The 21,843-nt window shown below is 33.6% G+C and overlaps 1 protein-coding gene across 11 annotated transcripts in view; it reads left to right on the top strand.

The window, feature by feature from the left end:
- The window catches only part of LOC105467940 (cadherin 18), a 1,130,742-nt gene that overhangs the window by 978,540 nt on the left and 130,359 nt on the right, over positions 1-21,843 (top strand). For all 11 annotated transcript variants that reach the window (XM_071099077.1, XM_071099078.1, XM_071099079.1 and 8 more), the window contains one exon: positions 11,801-11,968. In XM_071099077.1, coding sequence (XP_070955178.1) covers positions 11,801-11,968 — 168 coding nt within the window. The remainder of the gene's footprint in view (positions 1-11,800; positions 11,969-21,843) is intronic.

Consider the following 21,843-nt stretch of genomic DNA (forward strand, 5'->3'; position numbering starts at 1 on the left):
ACATGTGACATAAATAACATGTATACAATATGTAGCCGTGCTTTCATATTCATATATATGTAGCATGTATAACATGATAGCCAACTTGCTGGAAATGGCCATGTCTTTTTAGATTATTAGAGTATGACAGCCAGGGTGGTGGCTCACACCTGTAATCCCAGCACTTTGGGAGGCTGAGGCGGGTGTATAACCTGAGGTCAGGTGTTCAATACTAGCCTGGCCAACATGGCGAAGCCCAGTCTCTACTACAAATACAAAATTAACTGGGCATGGTGGTGCATGCCTGTAATCCCAAATACTCAGGAGGCTGAGACAGGAGAATCACTTGCACCCAGGAGGCAGAGTTTGCAGTGAGCCAAGATGGCACCACTGCACTTAAGCCGGGGGAACAAGAGTGAAGCTCCATCTCAAAAATAGTAATAATAATAGAGTATGACATAATGCATTATAAATTAAATCGTGTTATAAAAGATAAATAAATCATTTTTTATAAATTAGAAAACCAGATGTCACAATAACTGAACTGGTAATGCAGGAGAAATTATCAATGTTCAGTTACTTATGGACCTATGTTGTCAATTATATCATTACTAATGGAACTAGATTATCATTGGTATATGTATATACTTATATAGTAGTGTTTTAATATATTTGAAATTATATGACTCTAAATATAGCTGTCTCAACAACACATATTCCAAATGTTTTTGTGATATTCATATTCAACACACTTTCTCTAATAGTAACTGTGACTAAAAAAATTCTATATAAAGCATTTCATCTTTTGAATTCATTTAAACCATCAAAGCAAAAACCAAAAAGAAAGAAAAAAGCAGAATAAGAGAAAAATTTGCCAATGAATAAATAAGCATCGTATGTCTATATGATAATATTTCTCATTTGAGTTTGCATTTTGAGCACACAAATTTTTTATAAGCCATATAAACAAGCTATTTTGGGAAATCATACTTAACTAGATCTAGATATGAAATATAACTTGTATATGATATTTAAATATTTTTAATTATCCTTCTAATTTTCTTGATTTATAATATCCCATAAATATCACAGATAATCTTAATACTCCCCATAGAGTGTAAGTTTCCTGATGGTAAAAATCTTTGTAACTGTTCATTAATTACAGGAAGTCATGTTCTATGTGTTGACTAAACAGCAAGTATTTGGAGGTCAGGTTCATTTTCCTTCATTTGCTTATCCTCTAAATACAACGTTTACCTGAACTCATGAAATATGCTTACAACGGACCATAGCTGAAATATTACATTTGTGGTGATGTTTGTTTCTCTATATGTCATGCACTCCATTTCTGGAGAGAGACAGTGAGAGAAGAGAGGCAGAAAGAGAGGAAGACAAGAGGACATATTAGGTACACAATATATAGTGTGATTTAATGATCTTAGAAATTGATCTAGAAAGCCAAACATCACTGGTTTTCCTATGGGATAAATCAGTGTGTGTGTGTGTGTGTGTGTGTGTGTGTGTGTGTGTGTGTGTGTTCCAAATGTCAATGTCATCGCTCTGTGTAGCAAACTACTACCAAGAACTTTCAAAACAAGAATTTTGGAAGTCAGGACATTTAGCAGGGATTGTCTAGGCAATTTCTTAATCCATATGATGGTTTGGAATACTGGGTAAAGTATCCATCTGACATATCAACTTGCATGGAAGTTCAAGTATGGGTCCAGGGAGGTTCAAGGATGGGTGCAGTGAGATGCCTAGTGCGTTAGTAAGAACAGCTGGGAGACAGTGCCCAACTGGATGCCTCACTTTCTCCCTGTGATCGCAGAGCCTCTCTACATGGTGTCATTAACAATCTAGCTAGACCACTTACAAGAAAGCTCACAAGCTAAAGAGATCAAGGCAGCGGCTTCTAAACCCCTCAAGAACAGAGCAAAAACTGCTAAGGTCACTTTGATTGTACTGCCTTGATAAAAGCAGTCACAGGCCAGCACAAATTTAAGAAGAAGGCAAATAGACCCAGATGACTGATGGAACTACAGCCAAAGAATTTATAGGAGGCTTCGTTAATCCCTCAAGCCATGATGATTTTCTCTAAATGGTAGCGATAGTAGCATTGATATTTGATTCTCTACAAAGAGAAGATCCTAAGGGCTAATGGCCACTTGAAACAAGATGAACCTTATTTTTCCAAATCTCACTCTTTTTTCTGTTATGCAAAAGACTGTATCCTGAACAGTTGGCAACAGAACTTTCAGTAACCCAGGTTTACTTATCATCCTTCTGCCATCTCTTGAAGGAAATTCCCTACAATGGGGATCTTTGATTCCAATGCTGTTAGAATCTAATCTGGCCAAGAGAGGCTGCTTCTGAAATCACATTGCCAAGGTACAGACATCCTTTCAAAATCTATTTGAGGGTCTATCAGCCAACAGTAGAGACATATTTGAAGCAGGATCCAGTGGCTGTTTCTTTCTTATTTTTTCATCCAAAAACAATTATTAAGACAAACGTGTAAATGATTTCATGAATGCACACATGCCAACAGAATTCTATATGCTCCATCAACTCTGGAGAGGGGAATGAGGTGATTGAGAACACAAAAAATAATGTCCCATTCAATATATAGTTACTAGCTACACTATTTACTGTTTTTTATTTATTTTTTTTTAATTCTGGTAATAGCACCTATGAGAACGACCCTTTAAACTAATTTTTAAGTGCCTGATACAGTATCATTAACTGTAGGCATAATGTTGTACAGCCTTTAGAACTTATTCATCTTGCATATCTAAATCTTTATACACATTGAACAGCAACAAGTCATTTCTCTCTCACTCAGCCCCTGGAAAACCACCATGTATTTGCCATTTTCAGATTCCTCATATAAGTAAGATCATGCAGTATTTGTTCTGTGAGTGGCTTATTTTACATTACGTAATGTCTTCAAGGTTCATGCAGCAGTGAACATATGAGTGTAGGTATCTCTATGAGATCCCGATTATAATTCTATTGGATATGGACAAAAGGTATATAAAAAGATAATCAACAACGCTAATCATCAGAAGAATATAAATCCAAACCACAAGGAGATATTACCTCATACCAGCTAGGATGGCTATTATCAAAAAAACAAAAGACAGGTTTTGATGAGGTTGGAGAGCCATACTGTTGGTGGAAATGAAACAGCATAGGAATTCAACATAATATCAAGAAATAGAACTACCTTATGATCTAGAAAGTTCAATTTCTACATCCAAAAAAAAAAAAAAAAAAAACCTAGGTTTTTGTTTGGGCTAAACCACAGGGCTGCTGACTATGTGCAATGAGTTTCGTATCAACAGGGAGTGGAAAATTATACCTCTTTAAGCAGAAAAGTGATATTTTTCTGTGCTATCTAATGATATTTACTCACAGGTAAACCTATTGTGAAAGTCTACAGTTTAATTTATTTTTTTGCCATATTTAGATGATTTCTTACCCATGATACTTTTTCAACTCTGTAATGGGTTTATTACGATGCAATCCCATCATAAGTCAAGGAGCATCTGTTATGCCATTAGTAAATCCTCTTAATGTATTAGTAAATTCCATTCTGGAGTAGTTGTGCTGAAGGTTTGGCAGTCTGGAGAAGAGTAGCCCTTTGCAGAATCCCTGGGCAGCCCTATGATTTTATCAGTATGATTATTCAATATATCAGCAAGAAAAATGGAGCTTTTGAAAACACAGATCACATTGAACAATAATAACAGAAATAAAATAAACAAAATGCAAGGAAAAATGAAAAACATAAAAATAAAACACTCTAAGTTTGAAACATCTTTAGTGATGTATTAAAATAACTGCATCTGCCTAATTTATGTTTTCAAATTCTTAGAGGTAGTGACCACTTTTATGATGATATCCCCTCTCTCTTTCTTTCATTCTCCCTCTCCGTCTCCTCCTTATTCCTCTTTTCTCTCTATCTCTCCCTCTCTAAATACACCAATTCTGTCCTATAAACTCTGCAAGTTACAAAGGCTAAATTCCTTGAGCTAATGCCACTGTGGCATTAAGATTTTAGTGTCCAGAAATCCCGGGTATGATTTCAGATTTTCCAAATTTGTAATATTCTGATCTGAGAGGAGTTATTGACATTTTGAGCTTTTCTTTTCACATTCTAATAGAATGTGTGGCAATACATACATGAGGTATATACCCTAAATGAATTCCCTTAAGGGATTCTTAATTCACAGTCTCTACACAAAACATATGAATTCTCCTTCCTTTTCTCCTCAGCAGAAATGAAATACTTCACCATCAATTTTAATGGTAGGAAGAGAAAAAAAAATTACAGAAGTATTGAATCTTCCTACTAAAGCATAAAAATGTCTACCTCTGTGAATTTATGATTGTGAATTCCAGGAGTCATAGCTTGCAGCTAAGTAGCTTGTGTTTTGGAAGAAATTTTAAGATGCCAGTGTCTCATATAATTTCATATATATTTTTCTTTATAAATAAAATAAAATCTGAGGTTTTAATCTATCACCCACTGGAAGCTTGGAGTCACAAATGTGCTAAATTTACCAGCAGAGATAGAGACAACTATGCCCTGGTTAAACCACAGCCATGACAGTGACTGATAAATAGGGAAGTTTGGTCAATCTTGACTTTCCACAAGGGCAATGGTAGAACTGTTCAAACTTTCAGCCACTTGTGAAACAAAATATTGAATGTTTGTAAATATTAAAATTAAATAACCTTTAAATGTAAAGGTGTATTTTAATCACTGAGTACCTAATCTCTGCCATTATCTCACTAATGCTTTCCACTGAAGCTAAATTTGTGCACTGTCCAATATTGCCGTGCATATTCCAGACCCCAAGCCTTGGTTCATGTCAAGTGTCCTTTCCATGAATACCCTGCTTTCTCCATACAATCCACAGCCTACAAACATGGCCCTCCCCAATGGGTACTCTTCCTTCATACGCTTCCATTGTGATAACTATGACCTCTGAAGTCTGTTTTGTGTTTAGTAAAATATTTTCTGTATTACTTTAGAGATTTGCATATCTGTTTCCATATCATTGAACATTCTAATCATAGCATTTCAACTTCATAAGCTGTATCTTATATGTCTTTATACCCCACATTTTATACAGAGTGGAAACACATTCAGCACACATTGAATTGGCAATGATGAATGAAGAAAACAGATATCTGTATTACGTTGCTGATGGATATGCATCAGTTAAATGTCTAATTATTTTTGCTTTCTATACAGACAAAAATTTATGGAAGATGCATTATCTTCATAAAGTCATTTGAGAAAATTCAGAATGTGAAATATAGATAGCATGTAATATACTAAATATTAAAATACTTAAATATAAATTGTGTAGATAACATAAAGAATTTTACAAGTACCTAAATCACCACAATCAGGCAGTTGAAGAGAAGACTTGTTACTGCCAACATGTTTAGTGCCTTTATTTAGAAAATGGTCAACAAAACTTTTAGATATATTTAAATCTCTTAGTACTCATATTCATTTGAATAAACAGATCCTCCAATGAAATAGGAGTACCTTAAGGCCAGGTACCATATGTGGTTAAATAGGTAGATATTTCAAATTTGTACATTCACGAGCATCTCTGGGGCAACTTGTCACAAAACTTATGCCTGGGACCCACTGCCTTGGATTCTAATTCAGTAGGTCGAAGATGTGAGTAGATTTGCATGGTAATGAGCACTTTACATGATTTAGTTGTTAAGTGGTCCACGTGTTCCATTAGAGAAACACTGGGAGTCCTACCTATTTTCTGTAAAATAATAAATGTTAAATGAATAAATGAAAAACTGAACAAATTAGAAAAAGAACCAAAAGTAGACCAAGTGTGGTGGCTCATGCCTGTAATCCCAGCACTTTGGGAGGCCAAGATGGGCGGATCATTTGAGGCCAGGAGTTCAAGACCAGCCTGGCCAACATGGTGAAACCCCAATTCTACTAAAAATACAAAAAATAGCTGGGCATGATGGCATGCACCTGTAGTCCCAGCTACTCAGGAGGCGGACGCAGGGGAATCACTTGAACCCAAGAGGCAGAGGTTGCAGTGAGCAGAGATCACACCACTGCACTCCAGCCTGGGTGACAGAATGAGGCTCTGTCTCAAAAAAGAAAGAAAGAAGGAAAGAAAGAAAATAAGCAGAAGTACGCATGTGTAGTTTAGACATAGAAGGAACCTTACCATTTTCTCTCATAAATATGTGTGTCTACCTTGGCGGTTTCTGTAAGAATTTAAATGTGCAGGCTTGTTTATTTGTTCTAGCCTGTTAGGCATTTTTATTTTGCAGTCTTCTGTGGTATTATCTAATAAACAAAATGTGTACAACATTTTCATCTTGGATTCTTTTCAGTGGGTAAAAATGCAAGAAGACATTTTGGAGGATCTGCTGTACGAATATTATTAGTCAGGAGGCATAAACATATGGTAGGCTAGTGACTCAAGCTCAACAAGTAATGTTTATAATCACAGACACATTTTCAATGTTATGAACTTGTGTACAGCAGAGAGTAATTCCCAGTTACAAGCCCCTACATATCAAGGTGATTGGGAAACTGTAGTCAGAGGTAATTTGCAGGCAATCGGGCACCTACAATTGTTTACCAGCGAAGTAATAAGAAACAAAACAAAATGATACACAGGTAATCACATCCTGTTGATTCAACCCAGCATCACAAGAGAATAAGAGGCAACAATTCAAGTTAAAATTTTTGAAGTAAACATTGCCAGTGAAGTCTTTCCGACAAACATTCAGAATATGCCGTAACCATTTACCTAGGATGTATTGAAAAGAGGAGCTTTTTCTTTATTTTTAAACAAATGAGCAATGCAGTAATTTATGGAAATTAATTTCACTGCTCTGTATTTTTGGCTTTAAAAATGTACTAAATGAAAAGGCTACACAGTGTTCCCTTAGTAAGACTTTATCAAAGACAAGAATAAATTATTTTGCAATTACTGGATACATGGACTCATGAGAGAAATGGCCAACCAAACAAATAAAACATATTTTCTTACTTGGACTATGTATATATAATTTATTATATCTTTATCCATTGGCTTAGCTTTTACAATTGAGTAAAATGCACTTCACTTTTGTATATTATGTGCCTATGTGATCCCCATACACATATATTTGTTGGCATGACATGATGAAGATAAAAGTGTGAAGAAATGCATGGAAATATAATGGCATGACTTTGCCTTTTTAATTGTTGTCTATTCGGCATATGGTCTTGAACCACTTGCACATAAATAAAACTGAATATTTGTGTCCGACCCCCTTAGAGTTCATAAGTTAAATTCCTCACCCCAGATAGGATGGTATTTGCAGATGAGGCCTTTGGAATGTAGGTAGGCTTAGATTAGGTCATGAGGAAGAGACCTTCATGATGAAAATAGTAGCTTAAAAAAATTAATCTTCTTCTCAGTGCTTGCAAAGAACAAAGCCCATGTGAGGACACTGTAAGAAAGTGGCCATATGCAAGCCATGCAGAGACACCTCACCAGGAATAAAATCATCCGGTACCTCGATCTTGGACTTTCTAGCTTCTGAAAGTGTGAGAAATAAATCTCTGTTTTTAAAACCACCGAGCTTATGGTATTTTGTTCTGGCAGTCTGAGCAGATTAATACAATAGTCTATTGGAGATATGTGTAAGCCAGTCCCACTTCAGATTACTAAATCAAAATTTCTGGGGACTGAATACAAGCAATTTGATCATTGAGGAAACTTCAGGATAATTTTAAACAGAAGTTTGAAAACCAATAGCAATATTCTAAAAATTAGAGTGACAAAATAATTGATCGTCCAAACTGCCACACTGTTTTAAATGAAAGGGAGCATTGGAAAAGTTAAGCTAGGGCAAGGTAGTCTGAACATTTCCTGAGAATACCATTATGTATGATCATTTTGCCTGTATAGCTTCACATTTAACCCATTTTTTATTAAAACGATCATTCTGCTTGATGTTTTCACTGTGTTCAAATGTAGCTTCGTGCATAAAATTTGGGTGGGGGGTAATCAATGTATATATCTGTGTGGTGAGGGTGTAGGTGTATGTTTACTCATAATATATATTTTATTCTATTAACAAAAGACAGCTATTATGCTAAGCATTGAGAATGGAACATAGGCTGTGAATTACTCTTGCATTTAATTAATTCTTTTTATCACAATATTGGTAAGATATAAATGTTTGCCATTTTCCCCTAACTTATTTCAACATTGTTCACAATTTCAGGTAAATTCATTATACAATCCAGAAACCACACTTATTTGTGTTTACCCGAATGAGTTGAAAATTTGGGTTTATACAAAAACCCATATGTAGATATTTATGCAGTTTTCTTCCTAATCACTGAAACTCGGAAGCAAGTAGATGGCCGTCAGTAAGTGAGTAAATAAAATAAATTATGATCCATCCAGATAATGGAATATTAGTCAGAGTTAAAAGGAAATGAGCTACCACGCTGTGAAAAGACATAAAGAAACCTTAAATGCATATGACTAAGTAAAAGAAACCAATCTGAAAGGCTAACTGCATGATTCCAATTGCATGATATTTGGAATAGGCAAAACTATGAAGGCAGTAAAAAGATTAGTGGTTGCCAGGGGCTGGGGTAGGGGAGGGATAAATGATAGAGAAGAAACAATTTTTAGAGCAGTAAAACTATTTTGATACTACGAAGTAGTTTAATGTCATCATAGCTGTCAAAACCCATAGAATATAAAACACCAAGTGTAAACCCTATTGTAAAATCTGGACTTTGGATCGTAAAGATGTGTCGATGTAGGTTCATCAATAGTAGCAAATGTACCATTCTGGTATGGAAAGCTGTTAGTGGGGAGGCTGTGCTCATGGAGGAGGTAAAGGGTATATGGGAATTCTTTGTACTTTCTGTTCAATTTTACTGTGAAAGGACCTCAGACTGCTCTAAATAGAGTCTATTTAAAAGGAAAAATAAGACGTTACTGTGTATCAGTTGTACTTTAGGTTATCCCAGAAAATGCATCTGGGCTCCTGGTTAGAAAGTGATCATCTTTTACTGAAATCGTGTTGTTATGGCAATTTGACTATAACACTTTCTGATTATCTATATGTCTCCAGCAGGGGTCATAGTTAAGCACATGCAGTTGGGCCATCCTCAAGAGAGTTGTGATTTGTTTGTTTGTTTGTTTGTTTTTTGTTTTGTTTTGAGATGGAGTCTCTGTCACTCAGGGTGGAGTGTAGTGGTGCAATCTTGGCTCACTGCAACCTCCATCTCCCAAGAAGTTCAAGCAATTCTCTTGCCTCAGCCTCCCGACTAGCTGGGACTACAGGTGCCCACCACCACGCCCGGCTAATTTTTTGTATTTTTAGTAGAGACAGGCTTTCACCATATTAGCCAGGATGGTCTCGATCTCCTGACCTCGTGATCTGCCTACCTCAGCCTCCCAAAGTGCTGGGATTACAGGCCTGAGCCACCGCGCCCAACCGCGAGTTGTGATTTTAAATTAATCCCGAGACAATCCTTTTAGAGAAGTGTGGGTCCTTTTTGGATATGGTCTTTTCTATTCAGGAGCAAATTTGGCTGGCAAGTTTCTTCCCATTTCATCCTGGAAGTGGTTGTAGATACATGTCATTCACTTCATAATACTTAGTTTTACCTTTACATATCTATTTTGCAAAACTCACTAATAATTTTATTGTAAACCTTTATCTTTGATAATAATCTCATATTTCTCCCCACCAAAAACAAGTGTCACTTATAATTAATTCTCCTTAGGAAAGACAGCTTTACTTTTTTCAAGTAGTAGAAAACATAAATTTCTTTCATAAAACAATTTCATAAATTATTTGCTTGTTCATTTCTGTATCAATTCAGTTCCTACTAATGTAATTATCACATGATAAAACATTGTTTTTTTAATAAGGGTGCTTGAGGCTTTTTCATATGCATGAGTTAGATGAATCATTTATTATCATATTATTATAATTTCTTTTGATAAGAATAATTTTCATTTCTATTTAGCTTCAGGAAAGTTTTTCTGAATTCCCTCAATTATATGTTCACAATATGTGAAAGTTATGGGGTCTTCTCTTCTGATACCTGAGGCTCTCCTCTCAAAGTCATTATTACATAGCCAATCAATTCAATAAAAAAAGAAAATAGTGATTTACTTTTTTATGTTCAAAATAAGTGAAAAAAACAAGTCATTGAATACTCCTTTCTGCTTTTAAAAGGCTATTTTATCATAAATATATAACTCCTTTCTTCTCATAAATGAAAATATTGTCCATAAAAGTATTTGGTAAAGCCTATAGGTAACAGTTATAATCGACAACTTCTTAAGAATTGTACTGTAACTAATCAAGTGTGAGTTTGATTGAAAGTCATTGGTGTGTTTATTAAAGATGACATGATTAAAATATTTTTAATGAAAATATGTTTATGAAAAAATGACTTATATTTAAAGGATCAAATATGTTTATATTTTATAATTATATGCATATATAGATGGACATATAAATATATATGTACACATAAATATACATATATTTATACACATGTTTATAATCTATCTCATGGACATGAGGGCAATATTCTATGTTATGGCATAGTTAATATCCCCTGAGTAAGCATTATCCTCCAGAAAATGTGTTTTTAGCTTTAAAATGTAAGACTCCATTAACAGAGCTATTTAATTGATGTATGTTGAGGTGGATGTTTATGTATGCATAATCACAAATGGTATTTAATAGTTTTAATTTATTTATTCAACCCAAGGGTTCATCATGCAAAAGTGTGTTAAACGTCCCTCTTTGCACTACTGTGATAAAAAATGTGGTTTTTTACATATGATTTATACAATAAACCTTACCAGTTTCTTTATTTTGCCTAAATACTTAGATCTAGTTCTCCTTAAAGTTGTTTTCTAACAAAAATAGTGAGTTTCTTAGTCTTTGATACATGTTAAGATGCCTCCTACCTACAATCTCTGTTTAAGTGTCTAAACTCCTCAAATGTTTTCCATCATTAAACATTGATAACTCTGCCAGGAAGCTATGTAAATTGTTCTATAAAGAGGAAAATTAGCCTCTGCTTAAATCAATATGACCATCTTAGTTGACACTTCTGAGGAGCTCAAGTTGTAAAATGTTCAGCACACTAGCACTAGGAATAGGGTGTCAGGACTGCCCTTGAGGGACCATGTACTTTTTTTGTTGTTTTTTTTTTTTTTTTTTTTTTTTTTTTTGAGATGGAGTCTCGCTCTGTCGCCGAGGCTGGAGTGCAGTGGCATGATCTCTGCTCACTGCAACCTCGTCTTCCGGGTTCAAGCTATTCTCCTGCCTCAGACTCCTGAGTAGCTGGGATTACAGGCATATGCCACCACACCCGGATAATTTTTTTTGTATTTTTAGCAGAGACGGGTTCCACCATATAGGCCAGGCTGGTCTCAAATCCCTGACCTTGTGACGCGCCCACCTCGGCCTCCCAAAGTACTGAGATTACAGGCATGAGCCACCATGTCAGGGCCAAGGGACCATCTATTTAAGGAATGCAGAGAGATAGGCATCTTAATTTACTTAATAGGATGTTTGAGGCATGGGATAATAAGTAAATTTTTCAAAGAGACAGTATTCATGCATTGGTAAGGTATTGTTTTTCTCAGATGTGTGGCTTTATCCCCAAAATATGCTATTTTAAAAGACATTTCTTAAAATATGTATGTATGTTTGTCGATACCTGTTTATTATATAGCTCATACTGTTTATTAAAACATATCTATTCCAGGAGTTATTAGAACGGCCTTACATAACATGGACAGAGAAGCCAGAGAACATTACTCGGTGGTCATTCAAGCCAAAGACATGGCTGGGCAAGTTGGAGGGCTTTCGGGGTCTACAACAGTCAACATCACCTTAACCGATGTCAATGACAACCCACCGCGCTTTCCTCAAAGTACGTACTTGTTTTCCATGATTTGAATGTATCATTATCTTTTTATGTAAAGATGAAATACTTGAACAATGTTATGTTACTGTTTCCTTAAGTAGAATTGTTCTGTTTTTGTGCTATATGGCCACCGTTCTTCATGTAAGACTCATGAAAAACACTCCAGCTATTGTCTTCTGAACCTAGGAAATAACTGGGAACATGTTCAGAGTGGGAGTTTCACTTGGCATCAAGTTAAGTATTAAAAATGATGTGGTGTTACTAAAAACTGGCACCTTGCCTTTGCCGCCGTAGCTGTGTATTCTTAAAGTATTCATGGGGATGTTGAAAATGTATTTTAATGTGGACATTCTTCTCATGCAACCTTATTCCACATATACTTTCTGTGACTGAAATAAAAAAAAAAAAAACCTCTTCATGTTATGAATGAATGCTCAATTAAGACGCATGCATGCAAGCATACACATGCACACACACACATGTGCACACACACACACACGCATTATCCAAAAGCAAGTTGCAGCTAATAGGATAAGATGGGGTCTCAGAGTAAAATATAAGACTTGAAAACAGAAAGCATAATTCAGTACGCAATTTGGGGAGAGAGGAGAGATATGAATCCTGTAGGTTTGGAGGGAGATCGTATTTATGACATGTTCCAAATGTAAAGGATATAATTATAATATATTTGAGTATTTTAAAAATGGAAGATACTATAGATAACATTTTATACGGCAGTCACTAATAATCAGAAATATCCTACAGAGGACTTGTCTCTTATGTTCATCTTACAAATGATGTTTAAAAACTGTCATAAATTAGATGCTTTGATATGTCATAAAGGCTCTTCTCAAGTCAGCGTGAAACACCTTTCTCAGCTTTATCTCTTGTCTCTTAATAGCATTTGCAGTACACCTCAGGCCTAGACACAATGGAATACTGCCTCCTCCTAAAATATAACACTTTGTACATCCTTACTTCAACTAAAGTTTTTCTTTATTCACAGCCCTTTGTGAAAATCCCTGTTACAAGCTTCTCTGAAATTCATGTTGCAGAATTAGAAGATACTCACTCCTTTTTCCCTCTTGCACAGCACTGCTGCATGCTTGTTCATGTTAGACTAATTTCTGCAGGTACATAGATCCCCTTCCACTTATGAGATCCTATGATAGGAAGACATCGAATTGTTTTTGTAAACTTAGGTGTTCAGCCCAGTGAGTGCCCAGCATTGGATAATTGATTCTTAATGAGTTAATTAGTTGAATTTAAATACTCTGTCAAACTACCATTATTAAAAGATCATTATTAAATACATGCAAATCATAGTCACAGTTAAGTAAAAAATCATTTTAAAATATTGATGCCAGAGATAAGATAATGTTACTTGGTGCGTTCAAGTGGCCTTTGCTCTATGAAAAAAGTATAGATCACAGATAAGTCCATATTTTATTGAGCCATAAAATATAATTAAATTTTAAAACATTTTACAGATTAGCATGAATCTTCGTATCAATGTTATCACTTAGTTCAAACAATATGCATATACACATATATCACCATGAGGTAAATGTTATTACTTCATAGATTGGTACAATTGAAGTTGAAGATTAAAAAAAGATAATAAGTGATAATGCAGACTCGGAAGAATATAAATTTTATTTTAATTTAGGATACCAACTTGCCTATCTTTTTTTCAAATAGATTCTACCGCCACTATTTTTAAGATGTACATTCATATTATAGCCTTAATAGACAGAAAACTCAGGTTGTACATCATAGGGTTCAGTAAATGCTGGTTTGTAGTACACATAGCATCTCCCACTCTCTCTATTTCTTCATCTCTTCCTAAAATAATTATTAAATTTACAGGTTTGTTAAGACTGATTTTAGAGGTTTACAGAACATTTTAATTGTGATGGATATAAGGAATATTATTCATATAGATGAATATAGATATATAATAGACATTTATTCCTAATTTTATTGTTTTGATCAATAATATTGTTATTGTTGAAACATCAGTGTACAATGAAAATAATCACTTTACCTGACAGACAGAATAAGTGTATACTCTCTGAGTTAACTCATTGTGTCTAATGAGTTCTATCTTTCTTCAGTCAGTAACATTCCGGTAGAATGATTGACAGATATAAATCCTGCTGCATTTCAAGGTGTTCTTAGAGTTTTGAAAAGGAGGCACTACACATTCAGAAGCTTACACTTTGGGTTTCTTAAAAGATACTTTATCTTGCACTCCTTTTGAACAAAACAATGCTGCTTTTGCAAAAGTTTGGTGTCACCATAACGAAAGTAGCTTGTAGTGAAGTGCTCTTTAATTTATCCATAAATTGCAACTTATTAAATAAACAGCTATGTACCTAGTGGGGAAGTATTGTAAACTGCTTGGAGAAAAGAAATGATTTAAGGACATGTATTCACAAAATACCATGACATGCGCAAGTCTATACACAGTTCAAATTCTATAAAACTTATATCCTGTCATCAAATGGAACCAGTAGTTGAATTGTGTCTCTTAATGTGAGGTTTTTACAGTTGCCCTTTCTACTTCTTTCTCTCATCACCTGTCTGAAACAGTTATACTTCTTACAATTGACTCTTGTATAAACATCCCCCACTACAAATTTTGCAAAAAATATTCTCTCAAAGTGTTTTTTCCTCCATGGTTAATCTACCGTGCTTGAGAAAGTGACTAGGGTAGTTATATTGCATGGTAATTAGTTATCACTTTATCTTGAAGTAGATAGGCTTTGAGTAAGTGTTTGAGAGGTAGTAAATTAGAGCTAATAATTTGCTTTACAATGTCTCTACTCTAGAGTTACAAACTCAGTAGCTTAGGATACAAGTGAGATAAATGGCTTGAAGGAAACAGGTTGCTTGTCAGTATCAGGAATGTGAAAAAGGAATATAGAGACTGGATAATGCATGCCCAACTGCAAGGGTAGCTACTATTTGATTCAAATTCATGCTAACCTTTGGGCTATATGGTGTTGGAAAAGGAGCCACCGAAACAAAACAAAACAAAATAAAAAGACTCATAGTGAAAGAAAACAAATCAGCCCATCTATGGCTTGAAATTCTACTCAAAGTACACAAATGATGTGCACTTCTCCTTCTAGAGAAAATCATCTATCTAAAGATATAAACTTCCCTAGTGTTAGTTCTTTTATTAAAGATCATGTGTCTTATTCTGCCATTTCCTATTCTGGATTTTAAAAACTGTATTCTGGGTTATGGTTGTTGCATAACTTATTCTTGGATAGATAAAAAGTCACAGACATTTACTATTCTGCACAAACCATATGCATGTAAAATTCAATACTTTACATGAAAGTTTACAAAACAAACCTTCTATATCCTAAATGGAAGGAATTATATTGTTATATTGAGGATCGCTCTTGTAAGGTGAATAATCTAGTAACAGAAAGAAGCATAACACATGCCAAATAATCACAATAAATCGACCTTTAGGGCTTGATCCTCCAATACTACATTGCACCAACTGCAGCCACAAGTGAGCTTCAGTTTTTGGAAACTTGCTATCATTATGTTAGATTAATCTAACATAACTTTCTCCAGAACTTAAATGATAGCAAATTGCCAAGAACGTAAATTCACTTGTGACCGCAGTTGGTTTAGTGCCATGTAATACTGGAGGATCAAGCTCTAAAAGTTCAATAGATGGCAGTATTTCCCATAAAGTTAGTAAACATCACAATTGTTTAACTGGTTTGGACAATGTCTAATGTTAATGAAAAAGAAAATATTGCTGAAGATGTTGGCATTGATGTGATATTTTTAGGGGAGAGCTGTTGTTTTTTTTTTATTTTCATTGTTATGAGAACACATATGAATTTATATAGTATTTTCATCATTAAAATTGTTTGAAACAAATTAAAAGAGAAAAAATGTTTCACCCTTGACTCATCAAAATGCGCAGGATTTTTTTTTTTTTTAATTATCAAAGAATTGGGGTCTTTCTAGTGTCTTTTGAAAATGATATCTGGGTCATTTTATTATGGTTGCAGGCATATCTTTTGAAACATTTTGAGCATTTCTTTAAAATGCCAGTATATATTTGATTTTGATAACTGTTCCTAATCACTTTAAAATAAGGTAAATTTTGCAGCTGCTTGGTTAATGTTCTATATATGTAAATTTCATTCCAGTTTATTCCTTGTACCATTCCGATTTTCTATATCCTTATGGAATATTTGCTTGTCTGTTATTGAGAGAGATGTTAAAGGCTTCCAAGATGATAGTGGAAGTTTCCATTTCTCTTTTTTTCCTCTAATTTTTCTTAGATGCAATTTGAAACCATGCTACTGGATGCACACAAATTGAAGGCTTTGATATCTTTCTCTTGATTAAAATTGTTTTATTGTGAAATGTACCTCTATAGTTCTAATAATGCTGTATACCTTAAAGTCTAATTTGTCTCCTATAGCTATTCCAGAGTTCTCTTTTTTTTCCTTCATATCTTTTTGGTTATGGTTTGCAGGTTATAATGCTTTCCATAATTTTACTTTCAAACTTTATTGTTCTTAATTTTTTATTCTTAATTTATACATGTTTCTTGTGACCAATTAGCTAATATTTTTGTTGTTTAGTTTAAAATGACATTATAATTTCTCTTGCTTTTGTTGATTTACTACACTTATAATTACCTTAATTACTGACATAGTTTCATTTAGGTATATCATTTGCTATTTGTCTAATCTTTTCTTCTCTTTTTTCCCTTCTCTCACATTCTTTGAATTATTTAATTTCATTAATTTTGTCCTCCATTCACTTTTTTAAAATTTTACATTTTTACACTTTTTTCTATTTAAAAAACAATATAGATATTATTTATTTCACTCTACCTTAAATTATTTCATTGCTTGAAAATAGAACAACTTTAAAACTGTTTAATGTCATTAACCCTTTGTTGCTTTTTTTTCTATTTTTGTCATCTTATATATTCAGTCCTATATGAAATTGTCATTATTGCTGTTGTGTTATATAGCAAATAATTATTTTTTAAGTCAAGAATAATTTACCCCTCCTGGTACTATTTATTTCTCTTTGAATTTCTGTGTTTCATTCTAGAATAATTGTTTTCTAAAGGGAATTATAAATTTCCTAAAAATACTACGTTTTCCCATTTTTAGTGATGAACAACTTTCAATGAGTTTTCTCAGCTTTTCTATATAAATTTACAATTTTGCCTTTATTTGTAGAGAGCATTTCCAATCAGAGTAGAATTTTAGTTTGAAGGATTTTCTTTGTTTCAATAATTATTAACATAATTTGCTGTTTACCATCTTGTTCATTGAAAAAAGCAACTGTAGAATTACTTTACTGTACATTAGTTTATTGTAGTTTAATGCATCTTTCTTCTCTTAAGATATTCTTTGTTGTATTTTGTTTTCAAAAGTTTAACCTACAATGTACCTAGGTATTTACTTTTTAAAAATCTGACTTATTGTTGTAAAGATTTTTTAAGCTATCTTTTGTTAGTTTTGAGAAACTGTTGGTCAGAATTTTTGCAAGTATTTCTTCGACCTCATTTTCTCACTTCTCTTCTACTAGTTCTACAAAGCATGTCAACTAGGTATTTCAATTATATAACATTCATCTATTACTGTCTTTGCTGTATAATAATTATTATTCTACAGTTTTTTACAGTCTTCTTTAACCTGGATATTTTATATTAACCTTTTGTTCTAGTACACCAATCCTTTCTTCTGCTTTTTGTTCAGCAATTAAACCCATCTATTAAATCTATTAAGTATATACGTCAGCATTGACATTTTTGTTCTAAAATTTTTATTGGGTTTAATAGATACAGATTATTAGTATCTGTTGAAATCCCCCACCTTTTTCTTTACTTAAACATATTAACCATACTTATTTCAAAACTTTTTTGTAGAATTCTAATATCATAATCATGCCTGGGTCTTTTTTTAAATTTTTTTTTCTTTCTTAGTTTTAGCCAATGCTCATTTTTAATCATGCCTTTGAATTACTGATTGAACATTGCATAAAGGAGTTGCAGAGGTTCATGATTATGCAATCTTTCAAAGAGGAGCGAGTTATTTCTTGCAGACATATAGAGTGTGGATTACTTAAATCAGTTGGATTCTGTTAGCAGTAGCTTATTTTATTTCTCCCCTTACTTCCGAGAAGTAGCTCTTATTCCTGAAATCTGGATCTTTCTTCATTTACTCTCCACTGGTCTCAAGTGTTTACCAATTTCTCACTCCCCAGTACCTCGTGGCTGCTGAAATCTCTGCCTAGCGCCTGTGCCTTCCAGATATACTTTCTCTTGGTTTCTCAGCGCCTCTACACATGTCAAAGTAGTGGGTATGTCTACAATTACCACAAGAAAAATTGCATGTTTTTTTCCTCACTTACCTGAGGTTTCTTCTTCTCTGTGCTTTTGTCCTCAATTTCTCAGCCCCTGTGCCAGCTCTGAACTCCAACCCTCCTCCAAAAGCTCCACAATTTCTGCTTGGACTCTTTCCTCTAGCACTACATATTTTAAAATGCCCTCAGTGTATCTGCATATAAAATTTGTTTTGTTATGGTTTCTTTCTCTCAAGAATCATACTTCATCCAGAGTTCCCTACATTAATTGCTCTTCAATGCCTTAAAACAGTCATTTTCTGTATACTGTGCAGCTTTTATAGTTGTTTTATATGGCGGAGTTAGATATACCACTCCATCATATCCAGATTTGAAAGATCATTCCACTTAAGTTTAAATGGAAGGATTATGGAAGATAATTAGATGTATTCTGCATCAATTTGATATTCTATTTGGCTAGATTGAAAGGATGAACTCTAAAATAAAGCTGAAATTATTAAATTAACTTTAAATGAGTAATATTATTATTTTATTTTCATTTAGACTTCATAAAAACACAATATTTTTATCTTACATCATGGTATTTAGTTTATAAAGGCAATTGAGAATTAATTTATTTTATATTATTATATTAAATAAGACACATACACCTGTAGATCATATTCTTTCTGACAAAGTAATTGCTATAGATAAATAATAGTATTACATTCTGATTTTAAAGTTGAATATTTTGAAATTATAAGGAGTTGTCTGTTTAGAAATGTACTAGTCATGACATTTCAATGGTATTATGGTTTGTTTTTAATCTATGTAGTTGTGTACCATAACAAAGTTACAGAATAATTCCTTTTCCTTTACGTAATATTTTGTTTAGGTAGAAATTTCCAAGAAATGATTTGATTCTTATAGTTAGGCATTACCAATCAATTTGTACACCTTCAAAGAATGCTTAAAAAGTGTACTGTTTCAATTAAAATTTCTAACAGTCTTTCTTCAAGCATTTATGTGTTATTTATGATTAAGAATTAGAGAAAACAAAGTGTTCCACTATAGTATTACTTGGAAGAAAAAAAAATTATGTAGAATAATCAGCTTTCCTATAGTGCATGTTGACACATAGAAACAGAATGTATTGGGTTAAACAATTTTAAAGATGTTTCTGAGAACAGTAAAGATTCTGATAGAGGAAAATTGACCTTTTTATGTATGGCATTCAAATGGCAGTAGTATGTAAATGTACTTGATTTATGTTTTAAAAAACATTGCATGTAGAGCCAACCACAATGCTTAATAATCAATATTCAACATACGTCTCTTAAATGCAGGAAAATCTCAGAATACTTGTGTGTGTGTGTGTGTGTGTGTGTGTGTGTGTTTTAATTTGAAATTAGCATTCTCAGCATAAACTATATTTGCATAAACATTTAAAGTGGAGATTATAAAAACTCTCTGATTAATTTTATCAGGAAAGACAGGCAAACTGTAAGTCAGACATCATAGTTTCTAACCACTCACGTCAGTCAGTTTTCCCCGAGAAGCATCTCACTTTCCCAAGTAAATACTATAAAATAGTAAATAGTTCCAACAAATGTAATGATTAAATTTATTACAGTGTTTGTAGTATAGGGCCTTGGGGTAATCATAGGGAATGACTTATTCAAGTAACTGACAAAATTACTGTAGTAAAGACACAAGGTCTTTTAAAAAGCAACTAGAATCAATGCTGTTCTGGAGGAAAAAAAAGTATATTAAAAGAGACAAGCCTCAGTGAGACAAATGCCTTTTTATTATTCCCATCATATCTTCCTTCCTTAAATGTACTTTACATAATCATTAGTATTTTATGATGCAGTCTAAGAAATTATGTGAAAGGATCACATATGGCATACAAAATTATGGTGCATCCAGATACAAAGCTATTACACAGTGAGATCTGTATTCCTAAATTGTGTAAAATTACGTAGTCTTAAAACCAGAATAAATTATTCTAGCACTACTTGAAGAAATTAAAAAGGAAAAAAAACTTCTAATGAGTTAGAATATAATTTATAAATTATTCACATATATTTGAAATACAAAAACGATTGTATTGATATAATGTAAACAATTCGGTGCCTAAAGTTGAAAAATGCACATTGCTCTACCTCATAGCTCAGAAAATCTAAGCCTCACACACTGAAAATCCAAGGAAAACTAGCATTTTGAAGGTAATTATATATTTTTGTAGTAATATCATATTCTACTTTTTTATGATTTTGGTCAGATTTTCATCATAAATTCCCAGCATTTGTTGTATCTCTTCTTCATTTTTCTCATTCTGAAGAACAGCTGAATTACTAATTATTCTCATTTTGATTTTATTTTTTGTAGTTAAAAAATATATACAATAATATTTAGCCTTTTAACAATTCTAATGTGTGCATTTAAGTAACACTATGTATATTCATATTGTTGTGCAACCAACAGCACTACTCATCTACAGAACTCTTTTCGTCTTGCAAAAGTAAAACTTTGTACCCAGTTGTTTAATGGGTACTTTCCCATTTTCCCTTTCCTGAGTCTCTGGTTATTCAGCTTTCTGTCTCTACAAATTTTACTGTTCTTGGTACTTTATATAAGTGAAATCATGCAATATTTGTCTCTCTTTGCCTGGCTAACTTCAGTAAACATAACGTTTCAAGGTTCATCCAGGCTGTAAGATGTATCAAATTTTAATTTCTTTTGTAATGATAATTAATATTTTATTTTGTGTGTATATTCCTTTTTATCAGTTCCTCTGTTGCTGCATGTTTGGAGTGATTCTACCTTTTGGCTGTCATGGGTAAGGTGGCTGTGAATATGGGTGTACAAATATCTCTTTAACACCCCACTTTCAATGCTTTTAAGTATATATCCAGAAGTGGAATTGCTAGATCATATGGTAATTTTATGTTTATTTATTTATTTATTTATTTATTTATTTATTTTTGAGATGGAGTTACACTCTTCTTCACCAGGCTGGAGTGCAATGGTGCAATCTCGGCTCACTACATCCTCTGCCTCCTGGATTCAAGGGATTCTTCTGCGTCAGCCCCCTGATTAGCTGGGATTACAGGTGCCCACCACCATGCCCAGCTAATTTTTTGTATTTTTAGTAGAGACAGGGTTTTACCATGTTGGCCAGGCTGATCTTGAACTCCTGACTGCAGATGATCCACCTGCCTCGGCCTCCCAAAGTGCTAGGATTATAGGCATGAGCCACCATGCCCTGCCATGTTTAATTTTTTAGAGGCCTCCATACTGTTCTCCATAATGGCTGTACCATTTCACTGCTCCACTAGCAGAGCACAAGAGTTCTAATTTCTCCACATCCTCACCAACACTAGTCATTGTCTTCTTTTTTTTTAATTTTAATTTTTTTATCTTCTTTGGAGAGATGTCTATTCCAGTTCTTTGCCCATTTAAAAGATTGGAGTGTATGTGTGTGTGTGTGTGTTTTGCAGTGTTGACTTGTAATAGTCTGCATTTATTCA

The sequence above is a fragment of the Macaca nemestrina genome, chromosome 6, assembly GCF_043159975.1.
Source record: "Macaca nemestrina isolate mMacNem1 chromosome 6, mMacNem.hap1, whole genome shotgun sequence".
NCBI lineage: Eukaryota > Metazoa > Chordata > Mammalia > Primates > Cercopithecidae > Macaca > Macaca nemestrina.